Source organism: Mauremys mutica, chromosome 3 (assembly GCF_020497125.1).
Source record: "Mauremys mutica isolate MM-2020 ecotype Southern chromosome 3, ASM2049712v1, whole genome shotgun sequence".
Classification (NCBI taxonomy): domain Eukaryota; kingdom Metazoa; phylum Chordata; order Testudines; family Geoemydidae; genus Mauremys; species Mauremys mutica.
The window spans coordinates 40,417,733-40,438,325 of record NC_059074.1 but is presented as its reverse complement, the minus strand read 5'-3'; the positions used below and the strand labels follow the sequence as shown (position 1 = coordinate 40,438,325).

Sequence of the window (20,593 nt, the reverse complement as noted above, 5' to 3'; positions counted from 1 at the left end):
AGAGCACAAAGGACAAGTGGTTGGGTGGAAAAAAGGAAAACAATTAAAAATTTGGTACAGCAATAGAAATTTGGCATGTACAGTGCTGTCAGCTACCAGAAGGAAATTAAAAACTTTGTCCCTTCTGCCCCCTCCCACTCCCTTCTGGAAAAAAACAAATCAGATGGAGCCATCAAGAAGATGTGTGTGTATATGTAAGACTCCTGCAAAGACCTTGTGGAACTTGCAGGAAAGTATCCCTGTTTCAGACAGCATTTAAGTACTTGCTTAAGTCCCACTGAAACCTGAATAGGGATGGAATTAAACATGAGCATAAATGCTTTGCTAAACTGAGTCCGCCTTGTGGTGAATTAATCACATACATAAGTCTTTGCAGGACTGGGACCTTACTGACATCTGGGTGTTATTATTGTAAGTCTTGTTTTTCCTCTTTTTTTCGCTGTGTGAGACCCTCACTTGTTGCTCCATGGCTGAATTTAGGCTGTCAGCTATTTGAAAGCTACCCTCCTCAGCACCAGCCTGATATCTGGTTGTCAGGGGAATTTTACCCCAAGGGAGGTGGCACTACCATTGCATCCCCCTGGAGCTTTCATCCAGCAAGGCATCATTAAGGCCATGTCTCCACTACAAAATTATGTCGCCCTAACTTACGTTGGTATACAGCCACTGCAGTTATTAAATCACTTGTGTGTGCACACACTTGGCTCCTTGTGTCAGCGGTGCACATTCTCACCAGGAGCGCTTGTATTGATTCTATTGTCTGCTTGGGACATTGTGCAATGGCTCCTGAAAGCTAGTAACAGTCAACGTAAGCAACACAGTGTCTACAGTGACACTGTGTCAACCTAATTAGGTCAATCGTGACTCTACGCTGGTCAGGGAGGTGGTGTTATAAATCGGCATAGAGAGGCACTTATGTTGGCGGGAGCCAAATTTAAGTGAAGACATTTCCACAGCTAAGTCAACATATAGTAGCTTACGTCAACCTAACCCTATAGTATAGACCAGGCCTGAGTTACAGTCAGACCTCTGCCAAGATTTATGATGGTGGAAATTGATCTAGACTCTGGGCTGTCTGAGATTCTGTGTTATCACTCTGTAAAAAGGAGACATAAATATTTGCTAATCTACCACCTGGAGTGTTGTAAATGTTATTTAGCTAGTGTTTGCATGGCAATTGGAAAATATTAAGCACTATATGTGCTGAGCATTAATGTTGTTTTGCTATGAAGTCCATACTACTATTCTAAAGGGGTGAGATAGCTCAGAACATTTCTTGGACAGTTCCCAGTTAGCAAATTAAACAATCAACATTAAAAACAAGCCCTCTTTTCCATTTGTTTTGGCATGCATTGGCAAACAAAGGACTAAGCAGCACCCAGCAATAAAAAGTTGTCACAATAATCTTTTTCTGTTTGTTTGCTGTAAAGCAGTGTGAGACAAGGTCTAACCCACACAGAACTATCTGAAAGGAACTGTTATTATTTACATTTCATTAAGGGCGGCCAGGATATTATACATGGTAGCTTTTACGTTAAGTGTTATAATGCTACTATTTGCTGCGTGGCTGCTTTTGATCTTGGACCAGTGCAAGCTGGAATGAGTGCTGAAAACACTGTAGAAGTGATGCCACAGATCTGCCAATGCAGCCAAGCTACTCAGAGCTCAGATCATGGGACTGGGGTGCAAAGCTCACCTTTAAGCCTTCTTGATCCTGTGCAGAATGCCTTATGAAGCAATAGCTATGAGAGATCTAAAGCAGATCCTTGTACTCTGGGCTATGGACTGTGGAAAGAATTTAGCCCCCTGTGCATTTTATTTATGTGAGATTCATGTAAGTGCACCACAATGTGTAATATAAATGCAGTTATTTCCATATGTAGGAGTTCCAGACACACACACACACACACAGCTGGAGTGCCACACCTTGGTTCATTGTTAAAAATGTAATAGTAAACCACATTTCCTCAGACAAGCCACGGGCACATGTCCTGATCTGTGGTCTTAAAAGTAGGTCATGAATGAGTTATACAGTCTTAAAAAACAAACTCCAAAACAACCCCTCCCCTTTTATTCACACCCTGGGAAATGGCTAATTGACAGCAATCAATGTCTTCCCCACACAACCACCTTTAAGCTCAGAACAAACATAAGAAATTTCAGCTCTTTTAAAAAAGCTGATAAAAAAGTGCTTACTATGAAATTGTTACCTCAAACATCACTACATCATCAATGCGACACAGCTGTATTGTTCAAAATAGACTTTGGTGAGGGCATGAATACTTCCTTGAGAAGGGTGTGTTAGCTTTAGCCCCCTTTTCTATTGTATAGCATGGTACAGAGAATGGGAGGTGTAGGTTACCCTAGTGAGTACAGTAAACAAAGTAAATAAGCCCAGTTCCACATACTTAGACTGGGGCTTCAGTAAATGAGATATTCTTCATAGTTGTGGATAGTATATGTGCTTTGAAGCCTAGAACACCCATGGCTCAGGGAGACTGTATGTCCTTCCTAGATTTATACAAGCAACCTGTGAATCAATAGCACCTTCAGCTTTCATCCACACCTAAAATAATTTCCTAGTAGTCTGGGAAATGTACTTTTTTCTTAATCACATGCATGTATTACAGGTATAGAGATACAGATTTCAGTAGTCATGGGCCAAACTCCACTCTCACAAATTGATATAAATCTGGAATGACTCCACTATGAAGGAAGTTATTTTGCATTTACACCTGTATAAGTGGGACCAGAATTTGGCACTATGTGGTAAGGTTTACCTAGAGTAAATAGATCAAAATTGAGATTTTTTTACATGAGAAAAAAGTATGTTCCATTTTTTGTTCACCTTTTCATTAAATGCAAAGGGAAATGACCCAGATATTTGAGTTTTATTAAGAGGTTTTTAGTTGTGTAGCTGACCACCTCCCCGCACTCTGTAATTGGCTCCATTTCAGTGGTGATTCCTGTATGTATAGGGAGCCTCCTAGGTAGGACTCTACCAAATTCACGGTCCATTTTGGCCAATTTCAGTCATAGGTTTTTTTAAATCATAAATTTCATGATTTCAGCTATTTAAATCTGAAATTTCACAGTGTTGTAATTTTAGGGGTCCTGACCCATAAAGAAGTTGTGGGGGGTTGCAAGATTATTGTGGGCGGGGAGTTGCTGTACTGCTACCCTTACTTCTGGGCAGCTGGAGAGTGGTGGCTGCTGGCTGGGAGCCCAGCTCTGAAGGCAAAGCTGCCACCAGCAGCAGTACAGAAGTAAGGATGGCATGATATGGTATTGCCACCCTTACTTCTGCACAGCTGCCTGCAGGACTGGCCCTCAGTCAGCAGCTGCCACTCTCCAGCCACCCAGCTCTGAAGGCAGCAGCGCAGAAGTAAGGGTGCAGCACAGAAGTAAGGGTGGCAATACTGCGACCCCCTCCCCCAAATAACCTTGTGACCCCCCCGCCCACAACTGCCTTTTGGGTCAGGGCCCTCAATTTGCGAAATGCTGGTCTCCCCTGTGAAATCTGTATAGTACAGGGTAAAAGCACAAAAAGACCAAATTTCCGAGAGGGAGATCAGATTTCACAGTCCGTGATGTGTTTTTCATGGCTGTAAATTTGGTAGGGCTCTACTCATAGGATTCTTGTTGCTGTCAGCAGGGGTTCTGTGAATGGGCTGAGAGAAGAATATGCCCAATAAGTTGTAAGGCACTTTGGAGGTGAAAGGTACTCACAGTTCCAATCTGGCAAAGCACTTACGTGCATGCTTAACTTTAGTGCTCGCTTAATTTTAAGCAAGCGAATAGCCCCAGTGACTTTGGTGGGAAAACTTATATGCTGAAAGCTAAGTTTGAGGGTAAGTGCTTTGCTGGATCAGGGCCTGAAGATAAGATAATAATTAATAGTTTTATCTATTGTAAAGCCTGTAGGCATGAAGAAAAGGGAAGCCCATTCAGCCTTCTACCCCTAACATGACTGCTACTTAACTTGTTTGGAGGAAACAGGTCATTACTGTTCAAGATAGAAAATTACCCTCTGTTGTCAGTAAAAGCATGTTTCCCTGTTTTGTTTTCCTCACTCACTTTAGGACATTCTATGCTACTGTTTTGTATTTGTCTTACCTACCTTCAGGGCTCTCCCATTTGTTTTTATTCTCCTGTCGCGCCGTTCTGGGAGTTGGAGTTGAAAGGAAAGCAGAAGCTCTTTGAGGTCACAGCAAGTTGCATTAGTGGGACATGCAGCTCCCCTCCCCACCCCTTTCTGAGATGAGTGATAACATCAACAGGGCCCTTGTTCCTTGATGTGTTCCATGTGTTCTCTCATCTTCTCTCTGCCTGTCACTAGTTTAATTCCACATGCACCAGTGAACAGCAGCCACTGATGCTTGATCTAACCACTACACAAAAATAAAGGCTGTAACTTGAGCTTCCTGCAAACACGCATTTTAAACTTTCCAGCTAGTCCAGCACACCTCCTCACATTTCCCATTATCAGTGAGCTGTGTGAGGTACTGAACCTAGCAGGGTGTTTGCTCTAATCTTTGTGCAGCCTGCTGCCCTGTGTTATCAATAGCAAAGGTTTATATTGGAAGTTACTGCCCAGTAACTAAACATGAGGTACTGGCACCTTGTGTAAGAAATATCATGTCTGCACGAGGTATTCAGTGTTAATATGGGCTTGTATGATCTCTCCTGTGCACAAATGTGCAGACAAGACCCAGTTAATGGAAGAACTCCAACCTCTATCCGATCCTGCAGTCCACAGCTCTCCCTCTGCTCAGGGCAAATCTACACTACTACATGGGTGCAGCTGCATGGTTGTAGCGCATCTGGTGAAGATGTGCTATGCCGATAGGAGAGCACTCTCCCATCAGCATAATTACTCCAGCTCGGTGAGAAGCTAAAGCTATGCTGGCAGGAAAGGGTCTCTGGACAACATAGCGCTGGTGTGGACAGCGCAAAACTTGTGTCACTCGGGGTGGGAGGATGGCTTTTTCATACCCCTCAGTGACGTAAATTATAGTGACTTAGGCTATAGTGTAGATCTGTCCTACTTGAGCAACACTGCTGGATGGGGGCTAGCAGGGACAGAGCCAGAGAAAGGAGACAGGTTTCAGAGTGGTAGCCATGTTAGTCTGTATCAGCAAAAACAACTAGGAGTCCTTGTGGCACCTGAGACACTAACACATTTAGCTGGGCATAAGCTTTTGTGAGCTAGAACCCACTTCATCAGATGCATAAAGTGGAAAATACAGGAGCAGGTATAAATACATGAAAGGTTGGGGGTTGCCTTACCAAGTGTGAGGTCAGTCTAACGAGATAAATCAATTAACAGCAGGATGCCAAGGGAGGAAAAATAACGTTTGAAGTGGTAAGAGAGTAGGGTGACCAGATGAGAGGAAGAAAATATCAGGACACATGGGGGGTGGGGTCGCTGGCGGAGCAAAAAAAAAAAAGGAGTACCGCGAAATATCGGGACAAATTGCGTCACGACCAAAGATTGGTCAGGACGCGGGACAAAAGCCTAAATATCAGGATGGTCCCGATTTTATTGGGACGTCTGGTCACCCTATAAGAGAGTGGCCCATTACAGACAGTTGACAAGAAGATGTGAGTAACAGTAGGGAGAAATTAGTATTGGGGAAATTAAGTTTAGGTTTTGTAATGACCCAGCCACAGAGAGCCAGGATGCTCAGCTTCCCAGAGGGACTTTCTTGCCTAGTCACACTCTGTTACAGCCTACACCATAGTAGCAAGGTATGGCTGGTAGCCAGGATGCTCTGGAGTGGTAACTGCCTCATTGCCCAGTGTTGTGCTTTTCTGTGGAAAGGAGTCAGATTACTCAGCAGGAGTTAACACCTGCCTCATTAACTCCCCCCCACCCCCACACTATCCAGAGAGGGGGAGGAAAGAAGAAACACTATGAAAAGGAAGGTAGGAGGAGAAGGAAGGAAAATACACACACACACACACACACACAGAAGGAAAGAAAACATACAAGCTGCACTGGGGAGGCTGTGAGAACTCTGTTCTTTTGGATACATGCTCAATATTGTCTTTAATAGCCTAACACGGAGACCCCATGGTGCCAAGTACCTTAAAGGTAAGATAGACAGACTCTGCATATTGGAGGCGGCACATGCCCATTACAGTGGCACTTTCCATACTCTTTGCCCTGTCCATTTTTTCCATGTAGTCCTTGGACTACCTGGATATTTGGTGAAGGGACAGAAGTGGCTTTGTGAATGGGCAACATCACATATTTCCCCTTGTCAGGGCCTTACCATGGTTTTCTCATCCAGTTTTTCCCCCCTCTGCACTGCACAGCTAAGAGGGAAAATGTGGACCTGTATGTAAAAGTGATCATATTATACAAAGCGACTGAATATGTTGCAGTCTGACCAAATGCACTGGCTTCTGTGCAAGCTGAAATGGAACTGTGAATATTCCTATTGGAAGATTCAGCTGCCTTATCAATTTCCTCATTCCAAGAGCCTCAGTCAGATGCCTCAGGTAAGGCAATGGCCTATTTAAAATACCACATTAAAAATGGATGAATTTCATCTCTCTCTGACTTTTGGAAGAAAAAAAATGTCACAAGCAAAATGCAAATTTCATAAAGGGTTGATCCAGCTTCTGCAGAAGGGGCTTTGGCAAAGGACTGAGAAATCAGTCCTTATTTTAAACAAATAAGGGCACCCAGAGCAAGACTTTGATGTTTGATCTTCAACATATATAGAAACCCACTTAACTAGAAGGTAAAGGTTTTACAATTTAGTTCTTGGGACAAAACTCTATTTAATTAGGCCACCTGGGGGATCCTTCAAATATTCTCCTTACCAGCAGGGATTCTGAAACCAGTGGGGCTCAGTTTCCCCATCTTCCCAGCAGAGCAGCACTACCTCCTGAAACGCTTGCTGCCTTTTTCATGCGAAGTGGCACAGACAATCAATCATCCTGTGCGGTGATGAAATTGTTGGCAGCATTGCTTATAACGGGAGGGCCTGAGGGACTAATGACTGACTTTAGGTGGATGTCCACTCTTGTCATTGCACAGAGAACTAAGGGATCCAAAGCCCAACGAAGGACCCTAAACACAAAATTCATCTTTGTGACTCCCTCTTAAGCTTTTTCTTTCTTATGTACACACACATAGACACACACAAAATAGCCCCCTAAACAAACCACAAACTCTCATAAATAAATCACGCTATTCTTCCTATTGGCTGAAAGGGAAGGAAGAAAGAGAAAACAGTATTATTTCTGGTTTTTAACTACTTGTGAGGCAATCAGGCCCAGCTGCTTATAGGGTAATTAGGTTCCAAGCTCTCACTGATTTCAATGGGAGTTCATCTGCCTAAATAACTTTAAGGAACTGGGCCTCAGAGGCTATGGTGATAGTGGCCATATAAGAACCTAGCTAGATGGTGAGATAAATAATTTCTTTGTAGCTTTGCACTGTGCCCACATGTACTGGAATAGATCGAGCATCTTCTAGCTATATCCAATACTGCTAGCACTCAGCTAGCACTTTTATCGTGTAAAAGCAGCAAAGAGTCCTGGGGCACCTATAGACTAACAGACATAGTGGAGCATGAGCTTTCGTGGGTGAATACCCACTTCGTCGGATGCATGTCTTTTATCTTGAAAGCAGTTGAAGCCATTCAAACTCTACCAGGATGCAGAGATCTGTCCATGCAGAACTGTTTGTAGGATCATAAGAGCATAAAAATGGCAATATGGGGTCAGACCAAAGGTCCATCTAACCCAGTATCCTGTCTTCTGACAGAGGCCAATGCACAGTGCTTCAGAGGAAATGAACAGAACAGGTAATTATCAAGTGATCCATCCCCTGTCTCCCATTCCTAGCTTCTGGCAAAGCTAATAGCCATTGATGGACCTATCTTCCATGAACTTATCTAGTTCCTTTTTGAATACTGTTATAGTCTTGGCCTTCACAACATCCTGTGACAAGGAGTTCCACAGGTTGACTGTGTGTTGTGAGAAGAAATACAATTGGGCAGCGAGGTATATATTTGTATTGTGATGATGGCCCATAGATCCCTTATTCCCAAGACCCCAGCAGGTTCCAGAGGAAGAGATGTGATTGTTCATCGACATTGCTACCAAGATAGGGAAAAATACTGGGAGCTTTGAAGGAGAAACACTGATGATTTTCAGGCAAGTAATAAAAATCATCCAAGATCTGGCAAGAGGAAAATGCACCAAAGAGATGAACCACCAAGACAATAGAACAGAGTTTAGAGGAGAAGTAATGATCCAGATACAGAAGAACATGATTAGAGTATAGTTAGGGCATTATATTTTGTAGGGTTATAATAATAAAAGATTATAGTTAAATAGAAACAGTGAGGGGAAACTGAACAACAGGATTTTCAATATAAATTTAGTGAACTGAATTTTTTTTTACCTCAAAGATTTAGATCAGGGGTTCTCAAACTGGAGGTTGCGAGGTTATTACATGGGGGGTCGTGAGTTGTCAGCCTCCACTCCAAACCCTGCTTTGCCTCCAGTATTTATAGTGGTATGAAATATATTTTAAAAGTGTTTTCTAATTTATAATGGGGGGAGGTCACATTCATAGGCTTGCTCTGGGTCACCAGTACAAAAGTTTGAGAACCACTGATTTAGATCAACATAAAAATATCAGAATGACACCTCAAATATGGAATTTGATACAGAAAATGAGTCTAGAAACATTATTTAAGGGAAAGGCCTGATCTCCTCATGGTATAATCAATTGTTACTGATGAATCTAGAAGATAAGACTACTTTTATGCAAAAAGAGAAAAGGATCTAAAAGGAGAAGACATTTTGGAACAATGGGAAAATATCTGGAGGAAGACCAAAACCCTATCTATTTGTGTAATCAGTAAGGAAAATTATTGCAAAATCCTGTATCAATGTACCTTGCTCTGATTAAACAAAGAAAAATATATAAAAAGGAAGCTATATATTCTAGAATGGATGGTGAGATTGCCCTAAGATAATCATATTTTGGAGGAAAACAGCAAACAAAATTTTCAAGATAACTAAAGACAGGCTACTCAGAGAAAATATTGGTTCTATTAGATTGTAATCAGTTCAAAGGAGGTTGCTGACTCAGGGAAAAACCCACTGATAACACAGTTACTACCAGCAGCCAGATGCATGATAGCTCATTTTTAGAAAAGGACAAATCTAGAATGGATACTGTTATAAATAGCAAAAATATTTACAATTACTTTAAAGAGCAACATCTTTCCCTTTCTGTAACTCACCATTTTTGTTTGTCATTTCCCTTTAAGCTACAATTTTGCTCCATATTTTCTAGCTTTTCTTCAAAGGGCTTAGCATAGAACTTCTATTCCAGGGGAAGGAGATTCTAAGGTGGTTTTTAAGCCATTTTTGCGCCCTCCATATCTGGGGCTGCTATAGCACCCAGCATAACTTAGCCGTGGGGGCTTGGCTAAATTTTGGTAGCCTCCCAGAACTACGCCTTGAGCTGCAGCACTGCCCAGAATCTCTGTAGCAGTGTGTACTGCAGCCTAGCCCCTAGCATACCCTTTCCCCAACCCGACCTTTGGTATATGGCCAGTGCAAAGACTTGTGAGAGGGTCCTTAGGAGGCAGCCTTATGGCAGCGTGCACAGTGTCCCCAACCCCACCCCAGAGCCTGCACCCCAGCTGGAGCTGGAGGCTCCCTGCACCCCAACCTCCTGCCCCAGCCCGGAGGCCTCTCCTGAACCCCAAACCCCTCATCCCTGCCCCCCCCAGAGCTCACACACCCAGCCAGAGCCCTTACCCTCTCCTGCATCCCAAAGCCCTCATCTCTGACCCCTCCCCAAAGCCCACCTCCCCAGCCAGAGACCACCTGCCCTCCCACACCCCAACCCCCTGCACCAGCCCAGCACCCCCTCTCGCACCCTGAACCCCTAATTTCTGGCCCCACCCCAGAGTCCTCACCCCCTCCCTTACCCTAACCCCCTGCTCCAGCCTGGTGAAAATGAGTGAGTGAGGGTGGGGGAGAGCGAGCAACAGAGGGAGGGGGGATGGAGTGATTGGGAGCAGGGCCTTGGAGAAGGGGTGGGTATGGGCGGGGCCTCAGGGAAGGGGTGGAGCAATGGTGTTCCGTTTTCTGCGATTAGGAAGTTGGCAACCCTAAGTGGAGGTGAGGATCTCACTCACCCTCTATATTTTGGTGTTTTAATGTTGGTTTATTCTTCATTTGTACCTTAACTATAGTGCTGAAATGGCATTTTGAAGACAGCTTTTGGATTGGCTTTCAGCAGCTATAGCTTTGTGTCAGGAATCCCTAGTAGATATATGGGTATCATTTTTGTACCTTTATGTCTATTTTACATCAGAAATAAGAGATGCTTGGCTGTGCATTTCCCAGGTATTACTGCACTTCACAGGTGGTTTAAGGCATTCAGTCTTTGGTCCCTTACTGTGCAATGCACCCAGGACATTCAGTAATTCCCTTGTAATGCCTTGCCAAGGGGGTTTGATTGCTTAATTATTTTACATGCCACCCATTAATTAGATGAATCTAGTCTGTACATGCTATAGCACTGTTTGCAATTGAATCTGCAAATGCCTGAGTATTTTAGCTCATGATTAAAGGTAAGTTCTTCTTAAATGCTAATTGTGCATGTAGAAAGTTTGAGATAGAGGTAGACAGGTGACCAAAATTGCCTTGTGGTTGGTGGCTGCTGGGAATAATTAACTAAACGTTAGCATTTCTAAATCACCTTTTCTCTTGGGTAGAAATGAGTTAAAGCCGAGTCTTGCCAATTCATACAGAATCTAACTTTGCTTCGGGGTGTGGCAAATCTGTGCATTTGCTGTTTCCCACAGGAGAGTAATAAACGGCCCCTCCTTCATCTGAGCTGAGTTTGAAATAATAATAAATGGATTGGGCAACTTCCTCATGCTCAGGCAGGTGAGAACACTCATTAGTTGAGTCTGAGTTTGGATTCTGCCATGGGAAGTTTTCTCAATCTAGCTGCATATTAAAGACTTCATAGTAGCTGCTACTACCCATACTTGGTACATCCAGGGAGAATGCACCAGTTGTGCTGCTCATTGTGTATGGTATGTTCTCTGGGTGGGATTTTCAAAAGTGCCTAAGAGAGTTAGGTGCCTAAGTCCCACTGAATGTCAATAGGATTTAGGGTCTCAGGAGTCCCCAACATATTTAAAAAATTTCTAGCCAGCTTTCCTGAAAAATCCTACTGAATCAGAATGGCAGCAATTTACACCCCCTCAACCCTCGCTTGTCCCCGATTGTCATGTCTGCACAGTGTGCAAAGCAGTGGAGAAAGAGGCCCAATATATTATTTATTAATATTATCAGACACTTGTTTGTGAAATTTTAAGAATTATTGGTACAAAGTTGCTGCCTACCTGCGGCAGGATGTCTCCATGCTATTCACCATCACAAAGTAGGGTGGCTCACCAACAAGTTAGAGTGACAGAAAGTCTGTGTAGCTGAGAAGCCTTCCTGTTAATTTTTCCATGATATTCATGAACAGTGAAAATAAGCTAAGAATGGACAATGCACACGAGGACATTCATAGTCGGATGGCCCTGTGATGTCTGCTTCCTATTTCCACCAGCAACACAGACAAGGCGGGTGAGGTAATATCTTTTACTGGACCAACTTCTGAGATGGTGAGTCCTCTGGGGGTGATGTACATTTTGTTTCTTGGGGTATGTCTACACTACGAAATTAGTTTGATTTAATAGAAGTCGATTTTTAGCATTAAGACGGCGGTGTGCGTCCACAGTACTGAGGCTAGCTTCGACTTCTGGAGTGTTGCACTGTGGTAGCTATCCCACAATTCCCGCAGTCTCAGCCCCCCCCATTGGAATTCTGGGTTGCGCTCCCAGTGCCTGATGGGGCAAAAACATTGTCGTGGGTGGTTCTGGGTACATGTTGTCAGGCCCCCCCTCCCTCCATGAAAGCAACGGGAAAAAATCGTTTCTCACCTTTTTTCCTGGGTTACCCATGCAGACGACATACCATGGCAAGCATGGAGGCCGCTCAGCTCACTGTCACCATACGTCTCCTGGGTGCTGCTGACAGACATGGTACTGCAGTGCTACACAGCAGCAGCTCCTTGCCTTTGCAAGTTGGCGAAGATGGTTACTAGTCATACTGTACCATCTCCTGCTTTGCAAGTTGGCAAAGACAGTTACCAGTCATAATGTACCATCTGCTGCTGTCATGGGTGCTCCAGGCTGGCCTCGGTGAGGTCGGTCGGGGGCACCTAGACAAAAATGGGAATGACTCCCCAGGTCACTCTCTTCTTTAAGTTTTGTCTAATGCTGCTTGCTGTGTGCTCCACAATCTCTGTGAGAGTAAGGGGGAGACATTTTTGGCGGGGTGGGAGGTTGAGGCAAATCGCCTGGCTGCTGATTACGCGCAGCCAGACACCAGGGCAATTAGAAGAGCACATCAGGAAGCGCTGCGCATCAGAGAAGCTTTGAAAACCAGTTTCATGAATGGCCAGGGTACCATGTGACAGGTCTATTTGTTTCTCCTTGATGAAAACCCTCCCCCTTGGTTGACTCTAATTCCCTGTAAGCCAACTGCCCTCCCGCCTTCGATCACAGCTTGGAAATAAAGTTACTATCATTTAAAAACCATGTATTCTTTATTAATTGATTATAAAAATAGGGAGATAACTGACAAGGTATCCCGGGTAGGGTGTGGGAGAAGGGGAGGAGGGAAGGAAAAGGCCACTTCAATACTTGTTGAATGACAGCCTTCTGTCCACTGAGGTGGAGTGGTTGGGTGCCCCGAGGGGTCTCCCCCCGTGTTCTTGGGTGTCTGGGTGAGGAGGTGGCTATGGAACTGTGGTTAAACAGGGGCTGCAGCGACAGTCTCTCCAGCTGATGTTCCTGAACCTCCACCAGACACCGGATCATGTCCGTTTGTTCCTGCAGTAGCCCCAGCGTTGCATCCTGCCTCCTCTGATCTTCCTGCCATCACCTCTCCTCACGTTCACTGCCTGCTTTCCTGTCCTGTGCTATTGTGTCCCTCCACACTTTCTGCTGAGATCTTTCCGTGCAGGACGCCTGCATGAGCTCAGAGAACATTTCGTCGCATGTGCGTCTTTTTTGCCGCCTTATCTGAGATAGCTTTTGAAACATTTGCAGCTGCAGGAGATAAAAAAGGGAGAGAAGTATTTAAAAAGATACATTTTACAGAACAATGGGTATACTCTGTCACGGTGAACACCACTATTCACATTACATAGCACATGTGATTTCGGTACAAGCTTATTTTTTTCATCTTATATTGAGTGCCTGCAGCTTTGGTGTTAGAGCTCAAACACGCCGGGCAACAGAATTCGGCCTGCAGGTGGCCAGGGTAAACCATAGTCTTTCGGCTTCTGCAACCTTCATAACAGCAGCGCCCTCCTTTCCCATACCAAGCAAAGCCCGTTGAGTTGTCCATTTAGGGCTGCGGGTTTCATGTTAACGTCCATCAGCAGAAACCAAACTACCCCTCCTAATCCTTTTCTCTGGGATGACCACTTTAACCCTCCCCCCACTGAACCATGTGGCTGGTATCAGGGAAGATCCCTGCTAGCCAAACGTGAAGAGCTCAGTGCCAATGCCCCCCGCCCCACTTGGCTAACTGTGGGGAGGATTTCTTTTCAGCCACGGGCAAACAGCCCAGTAGAAATGGCTACTTATGAATGTCCCCTTAATTAAATTCCCTTATTTCAACCAGGTTACCATGAACGATATCACTCTCCTGAGGAGATAAAGAACGGATGTTGCTTGAATGCCAGCATTGGGACCATATGCTGCCAGGCTTTGCCATGCAATGATACCAGATTACTTGCTACTAGCATGGTGTGGTCAAGTGTCCTACCATGGAGGATGGAATAAGGCTGCTCTCCCCAGAAACCTTCTGCAAAGGCTTTTAGAGTACCTCCAGGAGAGCTTCATGGAGATGTCCCTAGAGGATTTCCACTCCATCCCCAGACACGTTAGCAGACTTTTCCAGTAGCTGTACTGGCCACGAATGCATCCCAAGTCCGCAGGGCAAATTAATCATTAAAAAATGCTTGCTTTTAAACTGTTTTATATTTACAAAGATGCACTCACCAGAGGTCCCTTCTATGGCTTCATGATCCGGGACACCGCCTTGGAAGGGTTGGGAGGGTATTTCAGTCAGGGTGAGAAAAAGTTCCTGGCTGTCAGGGAGAACAGTGTGTTGTGTGCTCTCCTCAACCACCTCCTCCTCATCATCTTCCCCGTCCGCAAAATCCTCAGGCATGGTGACTGAGAGTACCCCATCATCGGAGTCCACGGACAAGGCTGGGGTAGTGGTGGTGCCCCCCCCCCCTAGAATTGCCTGCAGCTCAGTGTAGAAGTGGCATGTCTGCAGCTCTGTCCTGGAGCGTCTGTTTGTTTCTTTGGCTTTCTGGTACTCTTGTTTCAGCTCCTTAAGTTTCATGTGGCACTGTGTTGAGTCCCTGTTGTGGCCTCTGTCCATCATGGCCTTGGAGATTTTTTTCAAATGTTTTGGCATTCCGGGTTTTGGAACGGAGTTCTGATAGCACAGATTCGTCTCCCCATACAGCGATCAGATCCAGTACCTCCCGTACGGTTCATGCTGGAGCTCTTTTTCGATTCTGGGACAGCATGATCAGCTCTCCATGCTGGGCAAACAGGAAATGAAATTCAAAAGTTCGTGGGACTTTTCCTGTCTACCTGGCCAGTGCATCCGAGTTCAGATTGCTGTCCAGAGAGGTCACAATGGTGCACTGTGGGATAGGTCCCAGATGCCAATACTGTCAAATTGCATCCACACTAACCCTAATTTGAACCGGCAATGTCGATTTCAGCGCTACTCCCCTCATCAGGGAGGAGTACAGAAATCAATTTTAAGAGCCCTTTATGTCGACAAAATGGCTTCATTGTGTGGACGGGTGCAGGGTTAATTCGATTTAACGCTGCTAAATTCGACCTAAACTCATAGTGTAGGCCAGGCCCTGTATTTCCTCAGGAAGTAGAAGTTCTGTTAATTTTTGCTTTCTTTTCCTTCATGTTGTGGAGTTTCCATTTCAGATAGCAACATTTGATATCTTCCATAGTTGTTTGCAGTGTGGTAGCCGCGTGGACCAGAGGATATTAGAAAGGCAAGGTCAGATGATGACTTGTGCAGCGGGGACCAACATGGATACAAAAACACTGCATTCACCCGCGAGAGTAACATTGGAACAGGAAAATAGGCCACGCAGAATGTAGCCAAGTTGAGTGGCTTATTTATTTGCCCTGTGATCGTTTTTAATTAAGATGAATACATCCACCATTAGTGTATCAAGCCACCCTTTCTCTTGGCTTGCTGCCTAATTAGGAACATGTATTTCTGAATATCATCCACATCAGTGAGTTTTGGTATTGCTGTTATGTAATAACCGACATCGAAGTGACTACACAGATCCCAATGATTAATGGACTCATTAGATACCTGAGAGCTCCAGAACTGGCTGTATTTGCAATATTCATTTTAGTTAGAAAATGTTAATGCGGGGAAAACCCATGATAATGTAACAGGCTTGTGGACCTATGGCAGCTTACCTTGCTAGTGAAATCCACTCATGAATGTCACCAAAGAGCTCTGAGGGGAAATTGCTTACATCTGTGCTAAACAAATAACTGACTGGCTGAGAAAACTGTCATGTGTCTCTTTGGTGCTGCTAAGCACTGGAATAAATTGTTCAGGGAGGTTGTGGAATCTCCATCATTGGAGGTTTTTAAGAGCAGGTTAGACAAATACCTATCAGGAATGGGCTAGAAAATATTTAGTCCTGCCATGAGTGCAGGGATTGGACTAGATGACCTCTCAAGGTCCCTTCCAGTCCTATGATTCTATTCATACTCTACTTTTGGAACTAAAGCAGACAGGATCTGCTTGGACCTTGAGGACTGGGAATCAACAATACAGATTCCATCTGCAAAGAGATGTGATCTCTGCCCCTTTATGGGAGGACACTAGTACAGTGTATGATTTCCAGGAGTCCCCAACATATTTCACTGAGGTATCTCAGCTAATAGTTGCTTTTCCCCTTATGCATTAATATGTGATATCTTCTTTTTAAACTGGCTATATGAAAAGTAATTTAAAAAAATCTCTTTGCCTGAGTTTCCCCTTCTGGAAAATAAGGACAGTAATGTTTACTTACCTCAGAAGGCTGTGGTGAGGCTTAATCCATTAATATTTGCAAGGTGCTTTGAGATCCTTGCATGGCAAATTACTATAGAAGTACAGAATATTATTATTATAAAGATATTTTTACTGATAACAGCAGTTACTACACATTAAATCTGTTGGGAACAGTAATAACTACAGCTAATTCACCTTGCCTCTACCTCACTGTTTGCTGATAACTGTGTATTTAACATGAGTTACCACTGCACGTACAAACCTCAAGACCTTGCTTTGCTGTTGCCAACCATAGGAGAGGCGGATCAGCCTCAAACAAACCCAGATTCGTGTTCCAAAGTGTATTCTGTTTAGTTATATATTAACAACCACAGTAGTTGTACATTCACATATTCAGTCACCATCTGGCTTTTAAGTTAATATGAAAACTGAGGGGGTTTTCTGCTGTGAATTTCGATACAAATACATTTATTTTTATTGAAATATTTTTATCAAAAATATAGATTTTTCACCAAAATATTAAACTGAAAAATTTTCAGTGGAAACTGTCAGGTGAAAAAACAAACAAACAAACAAAAAAAACCCAAAACAAAAACAAAACAAATGATTTGGATGTGCTTTATGGGAGCTGTAATTCAATTGCCTCATGTCCTCATTGTCATCTATGGGCAGGGTTCTCTGGCCAGATTACATCTTCTGTGATGCACCATCATCTTCTCTCTTGCTGAGCCACTGCAGTGCATCATGGGAGTTCCTGACTATGGGGCTTTATGAGAAAAATCTTTTTGGTTTGGGTTTTTTTTTTAAAAAAAGTTAAAAATTTCCATCAAATACATTTTTTATGAAAAATTCTGTTGAGTCAAAAATTCAGTTTTCCATCGTAAAATAATTTTAATTGAAAATAATTGACCATCCCTAGTGTTAAAGTGGCTAGATTTATGCACAATAATTCCTCATGTATCCTATTAATTGCTGATTTTCAACACCTCTGCTAATGCATCTCAGCAATTTCTTTCCCCCTTTCAGTCTGATAAAGGCAAAGGAATCTTTCTTGCTTGCTTTCTTTCATTAACATTTGCTTCATTTTTGGTCTCCAAACCAGTTCTTTTTGCTTTCCAATATTTCATTTCTTTACCCTGCAGATTTGTCTTTTGTGTTGTGCTCTGTCAAAGAGATATAATAAGTATCAGTATGTCTCAGTTAATACTGCACTGAATAATGGACCCAGAGTTTAAAATAACCTCAAGAAAGTCACTGCACATATCAGATAATGAAGAGCTTGTCTGGGCAGCTGGACTCTCCGGAGTTAAATTAATATTCCATTGGTCTGTTTATTTTTATCAACATGTGTATTCCTGAAAGTCAATGCACATTTTATAACTGTCACTGCACATTTGTGTATCACTGTCACTGCACATTTTTTAAGCCCCGTCTGCCCCACATGTCTGAGGGTTCCAATCCTGCCTGTCCTCAAACCCTTGACAATGCTGATATTACAGTGCTCTTTTAGGTGTATGTTCACTTTAGAGTTGGCATACTCCATACAAAGCTGCCATATTTCACACCCAACTGAAGCTTCTTCTACTCATCTCAGCTAGCTCTTTAGCTGAGACCTTTCAGAAACAGTAGATGTCCTGGTCAAAATACTTCACCTCAATAAGGGCCTGAGCGAAGGCACATTGAAAGTCATTGGGAGTTAGGTGCCTAACTCATGTAGGTGCTTTTGAAAATCCCACTAGGTACCTATCTGCATCTTTAGGTGTCTAAATGCACCTTTGTAAACCTGGCCCTAACTCATTTTTGAAAATGGAGTTTAGACTCCTAAGCCATATAGGTGCTTTTACCCTGAAGCTATGTATGACTGTCTTAGAACTGCTCATTTTGTCTTCACAATCACACAGCTCCTTTAATATAAGAACATAAGAAAGGCCATACTGGGTCAGACCAATGGTCCGTCTACCCCAGTATCCTGTCTTCTGACAGTGGCCAATGCCAGATGCCCCAGAGGGAATGAACAGAACAAATGATCATCAAGTGATCCATCCTGTCTTGCCCATTCCCAGACTCTGACAAAGAGGCTAGACACTTCAGAGCATGATTTTGCATCCCTGCACATCCTGGCTAATAGCCATCGAGGGACCTATCCTCCATGAATTTATCTAGCTCTTTTTTGAACCCTGTTATAGTCTTGGCTTTCACAACATCTTTTGGCAAAGAGTTCCACAGGTTTACTATACCTTGTGTGAAGAAATACTTCCTTTTGTTTGTTTTAAACTTGCTGACTATTAATTTCATTTGATGACCCATAGTTCTTGTGTAAAGAGAAGGATAAATAACACTTCCTTATTTACTTTCTCCACACGAGTCAGGATTTTATACACATCTATCATATGCCCCCTTAGTTATCTCTTTTTCAAGCTGAAAAGTCCCAGTCTTATTAATCTCTCCTCATAGTCCAAAAGTATTTCCTTTATCATTACTTGGTAGAGCACTTTGAGAGAGCTTGCACTACATAATATAAACCCAATTTCCATTCTCTGTGATTACATTCATACTTTCCCCAAGAACTCTGTTTTATTTCAAAAACTTGTCAAATTTGTAAAGCATAGTAAATCCATGCTGAGGCCCTAGCCGCCCAGGTGACCTCTCAATTTATCCCTGATTAATTTTTCTTATATCTTCCACACAGTTGAAAATCTTATCACTATGTTTATACACATTGTTTTTTTCACAGTCTGGGAACTCTCTGTTTCATCTCTGTCTCCTGTTTTTGGTTCTAATGGATCCTTCTTGAACTTTTGATTACATTTGTGACTTCCTTGTTAATCTACACTGGCTTTGTTTTCTCTCCTTGTGGTGCACCTTACCCATGGGATACACTCGTTTATCTTTGAACACTTTCTATTTCCACTCTGTCTTCTTGCTTTCCATTGCATTGTCTCATTTGATTTCATTTAAAACTGTCTGGTTTACATCTTCTTGAATTTCAGTGTCTTTATTTGTCCTCTAGATGCTGTCACTGTTAGTCATAGCTCAAGGATAACTAATTTAAACATGATCATTATTGTTCAGAAATTCTGTCTTTAACTATGTCCTCTGTAAAAAGAACAGGAGTACTTGTGGCACCTTAGAGACTCACAAATTTATTTCAGCATGAGCTTTTGTGAGCTACAGCTCACTTCTTCGGATACTTTTCGGAGCTGTAACTCACAAAAGCTCATGCTGAAATAAATTTGTTAGTCTCTAAGGTGCCACAAGTACTCCTGTTCTTTTTGTGGATACAGACTAACATGGCTGCTACTCTGAAATATGTCCTCTGTGTTACTCAGAACAAACCCTGAAATTTTGGAATGGCTGTTGAACTTGCTTCAAAAAGTAAACAATTTGGGAACCTCTCTCAGACTTTATAAACAAACAAACAAATAAATAAAATATTAAATTTGTTGTAGTTCAGTAGCACCTGGGAACCCCAGTAATAGACCAGGACCCTTTTGTGCTAGCTGCTGCACAAACATAGAACAAAAAGACAGTCCCTGCCCCCCAAAGAACTCACTATCTGCTCAAGATTCATCTTCTGACAACAAAACTCTCAAAAATTGGACATGGCTTATCCCAAAACCCTATATGGGAACACCCTGAACTTGCATGAAGTCTCGACTTGCATCAAAATCCAACCTTTATGACAGGTTCTTCCTCTGTAGTGCCAAAATCTGAGATCTGCACTTTCCTGAGTTTGGTTGGTTTAGATCTGGATCAGAAATTTGCAGCTAGAGCTCATCCATACCTTAACCAACATCCAGAGAAAACTCTTCTTGGAAAGATCAAAGGTGGGATTTTGTCAACAGATGCATAGGTGGGGCTCTCAATGAAAGCAGTGAGGGACACACGCACACACAGGGATCCAAATGTGACTTTAAGTGAGGGGAAGGATTAAATAAGCAAATTTAAGTTGCCCACCTAGTTAACTATATATTTTTTTCAGTCTGTACACAAGGGTAAACACAGGGCTATTTGAAACAACAGAGTGTTCACTTGCACAAAAAGGAATCCCAGTTCTAGCTCCACCACTGATATCTCCTTTTAACTTACTCAGTGGCATGTGTGTTTTTTATTAAAGAATAGGGCAAGGCACAAACTGACCCTAAAACTGCTGAGGGAGAATTATGCCAGTGTAAGGGGATAAGCAAGTAGTTTAGTGCTGTTACAGCAGCTCCTACAAACCATCCTTCCTTTCTGTTAGGGTAGGGGGCATGGTGAGAGGAAAGATGCATAGCTCTAAGTCTTTATCTACACACAAGATTGTGCCATTTTAGTTAAACAGGTGCAAACTCTTGAGTAGACACTCTTATTTCATGTTGAAAGTGGTTTATTTTTGTTCAGCTTAACCTTGTCAACTGACTGAGCAAAA

At 43.0% G+C, this 20,593-nt stretch overlaps 1 protein-coding gene across 2 annotated transcripts; it reads right to left on the bottom strand.

Annotated features, from left to right (window-relative positions):
* Positions 1 to 12,759: 12,759 nt before the first annotated feature.
* Positions 12,760 to 16,519, bottom strand: LOC123366612 (trihelix transcription factor GTL1-like). Of its 2 annotated transcripts, none has more exons than XM_045010241.1 (2): positions 14,121 to 14,535; positions 12,760 to 13,160 (listed from the first exon to the last, which is right to left on the bottom strand). In XM_045010241.1, the coding sequence occupies exons 1-2, from the start codon at positions 14,512 to 14,514 to the stop codon at positions 13,090 to 13,092; spliced, it is 465 nt and encodes a 154-aa protein (XP_044866176.1). In that variant the 5' UTR covers positions 14,515 to 14,535; the 3' UTR covers positions 12,760 to 13,089. The 2 variants fall into 2 exon arrangements, 1 of the variants encoding a protein (XP_044866176.1); XR_006578153.1 differs by lacking the exon at positions 14,121 to 14,535 and adding an exon at positions 16,205 to 16,519.
* Between the last annotated feature and the right edge of the window lie 4,074 nt (positions 16,520 to 20,593).

Bases quoted from the DNA above. Each gene is read 5' to 3' on its own strand.
- LOC123366612 (XM_045010241.1), bottom strand. From the start codon at position 14,514: ATGATGGACAGAGGCCACAACAGGGACTCAACACAGTGCCACATGAAA. The intron at 13,161-14,120 runs GTGAGTGCATCT...TATCTCCTGCAG, and splicing joins AGCCATAGAAGGGACCTCTG to CTGCAAATGTTTCAAAAGCT.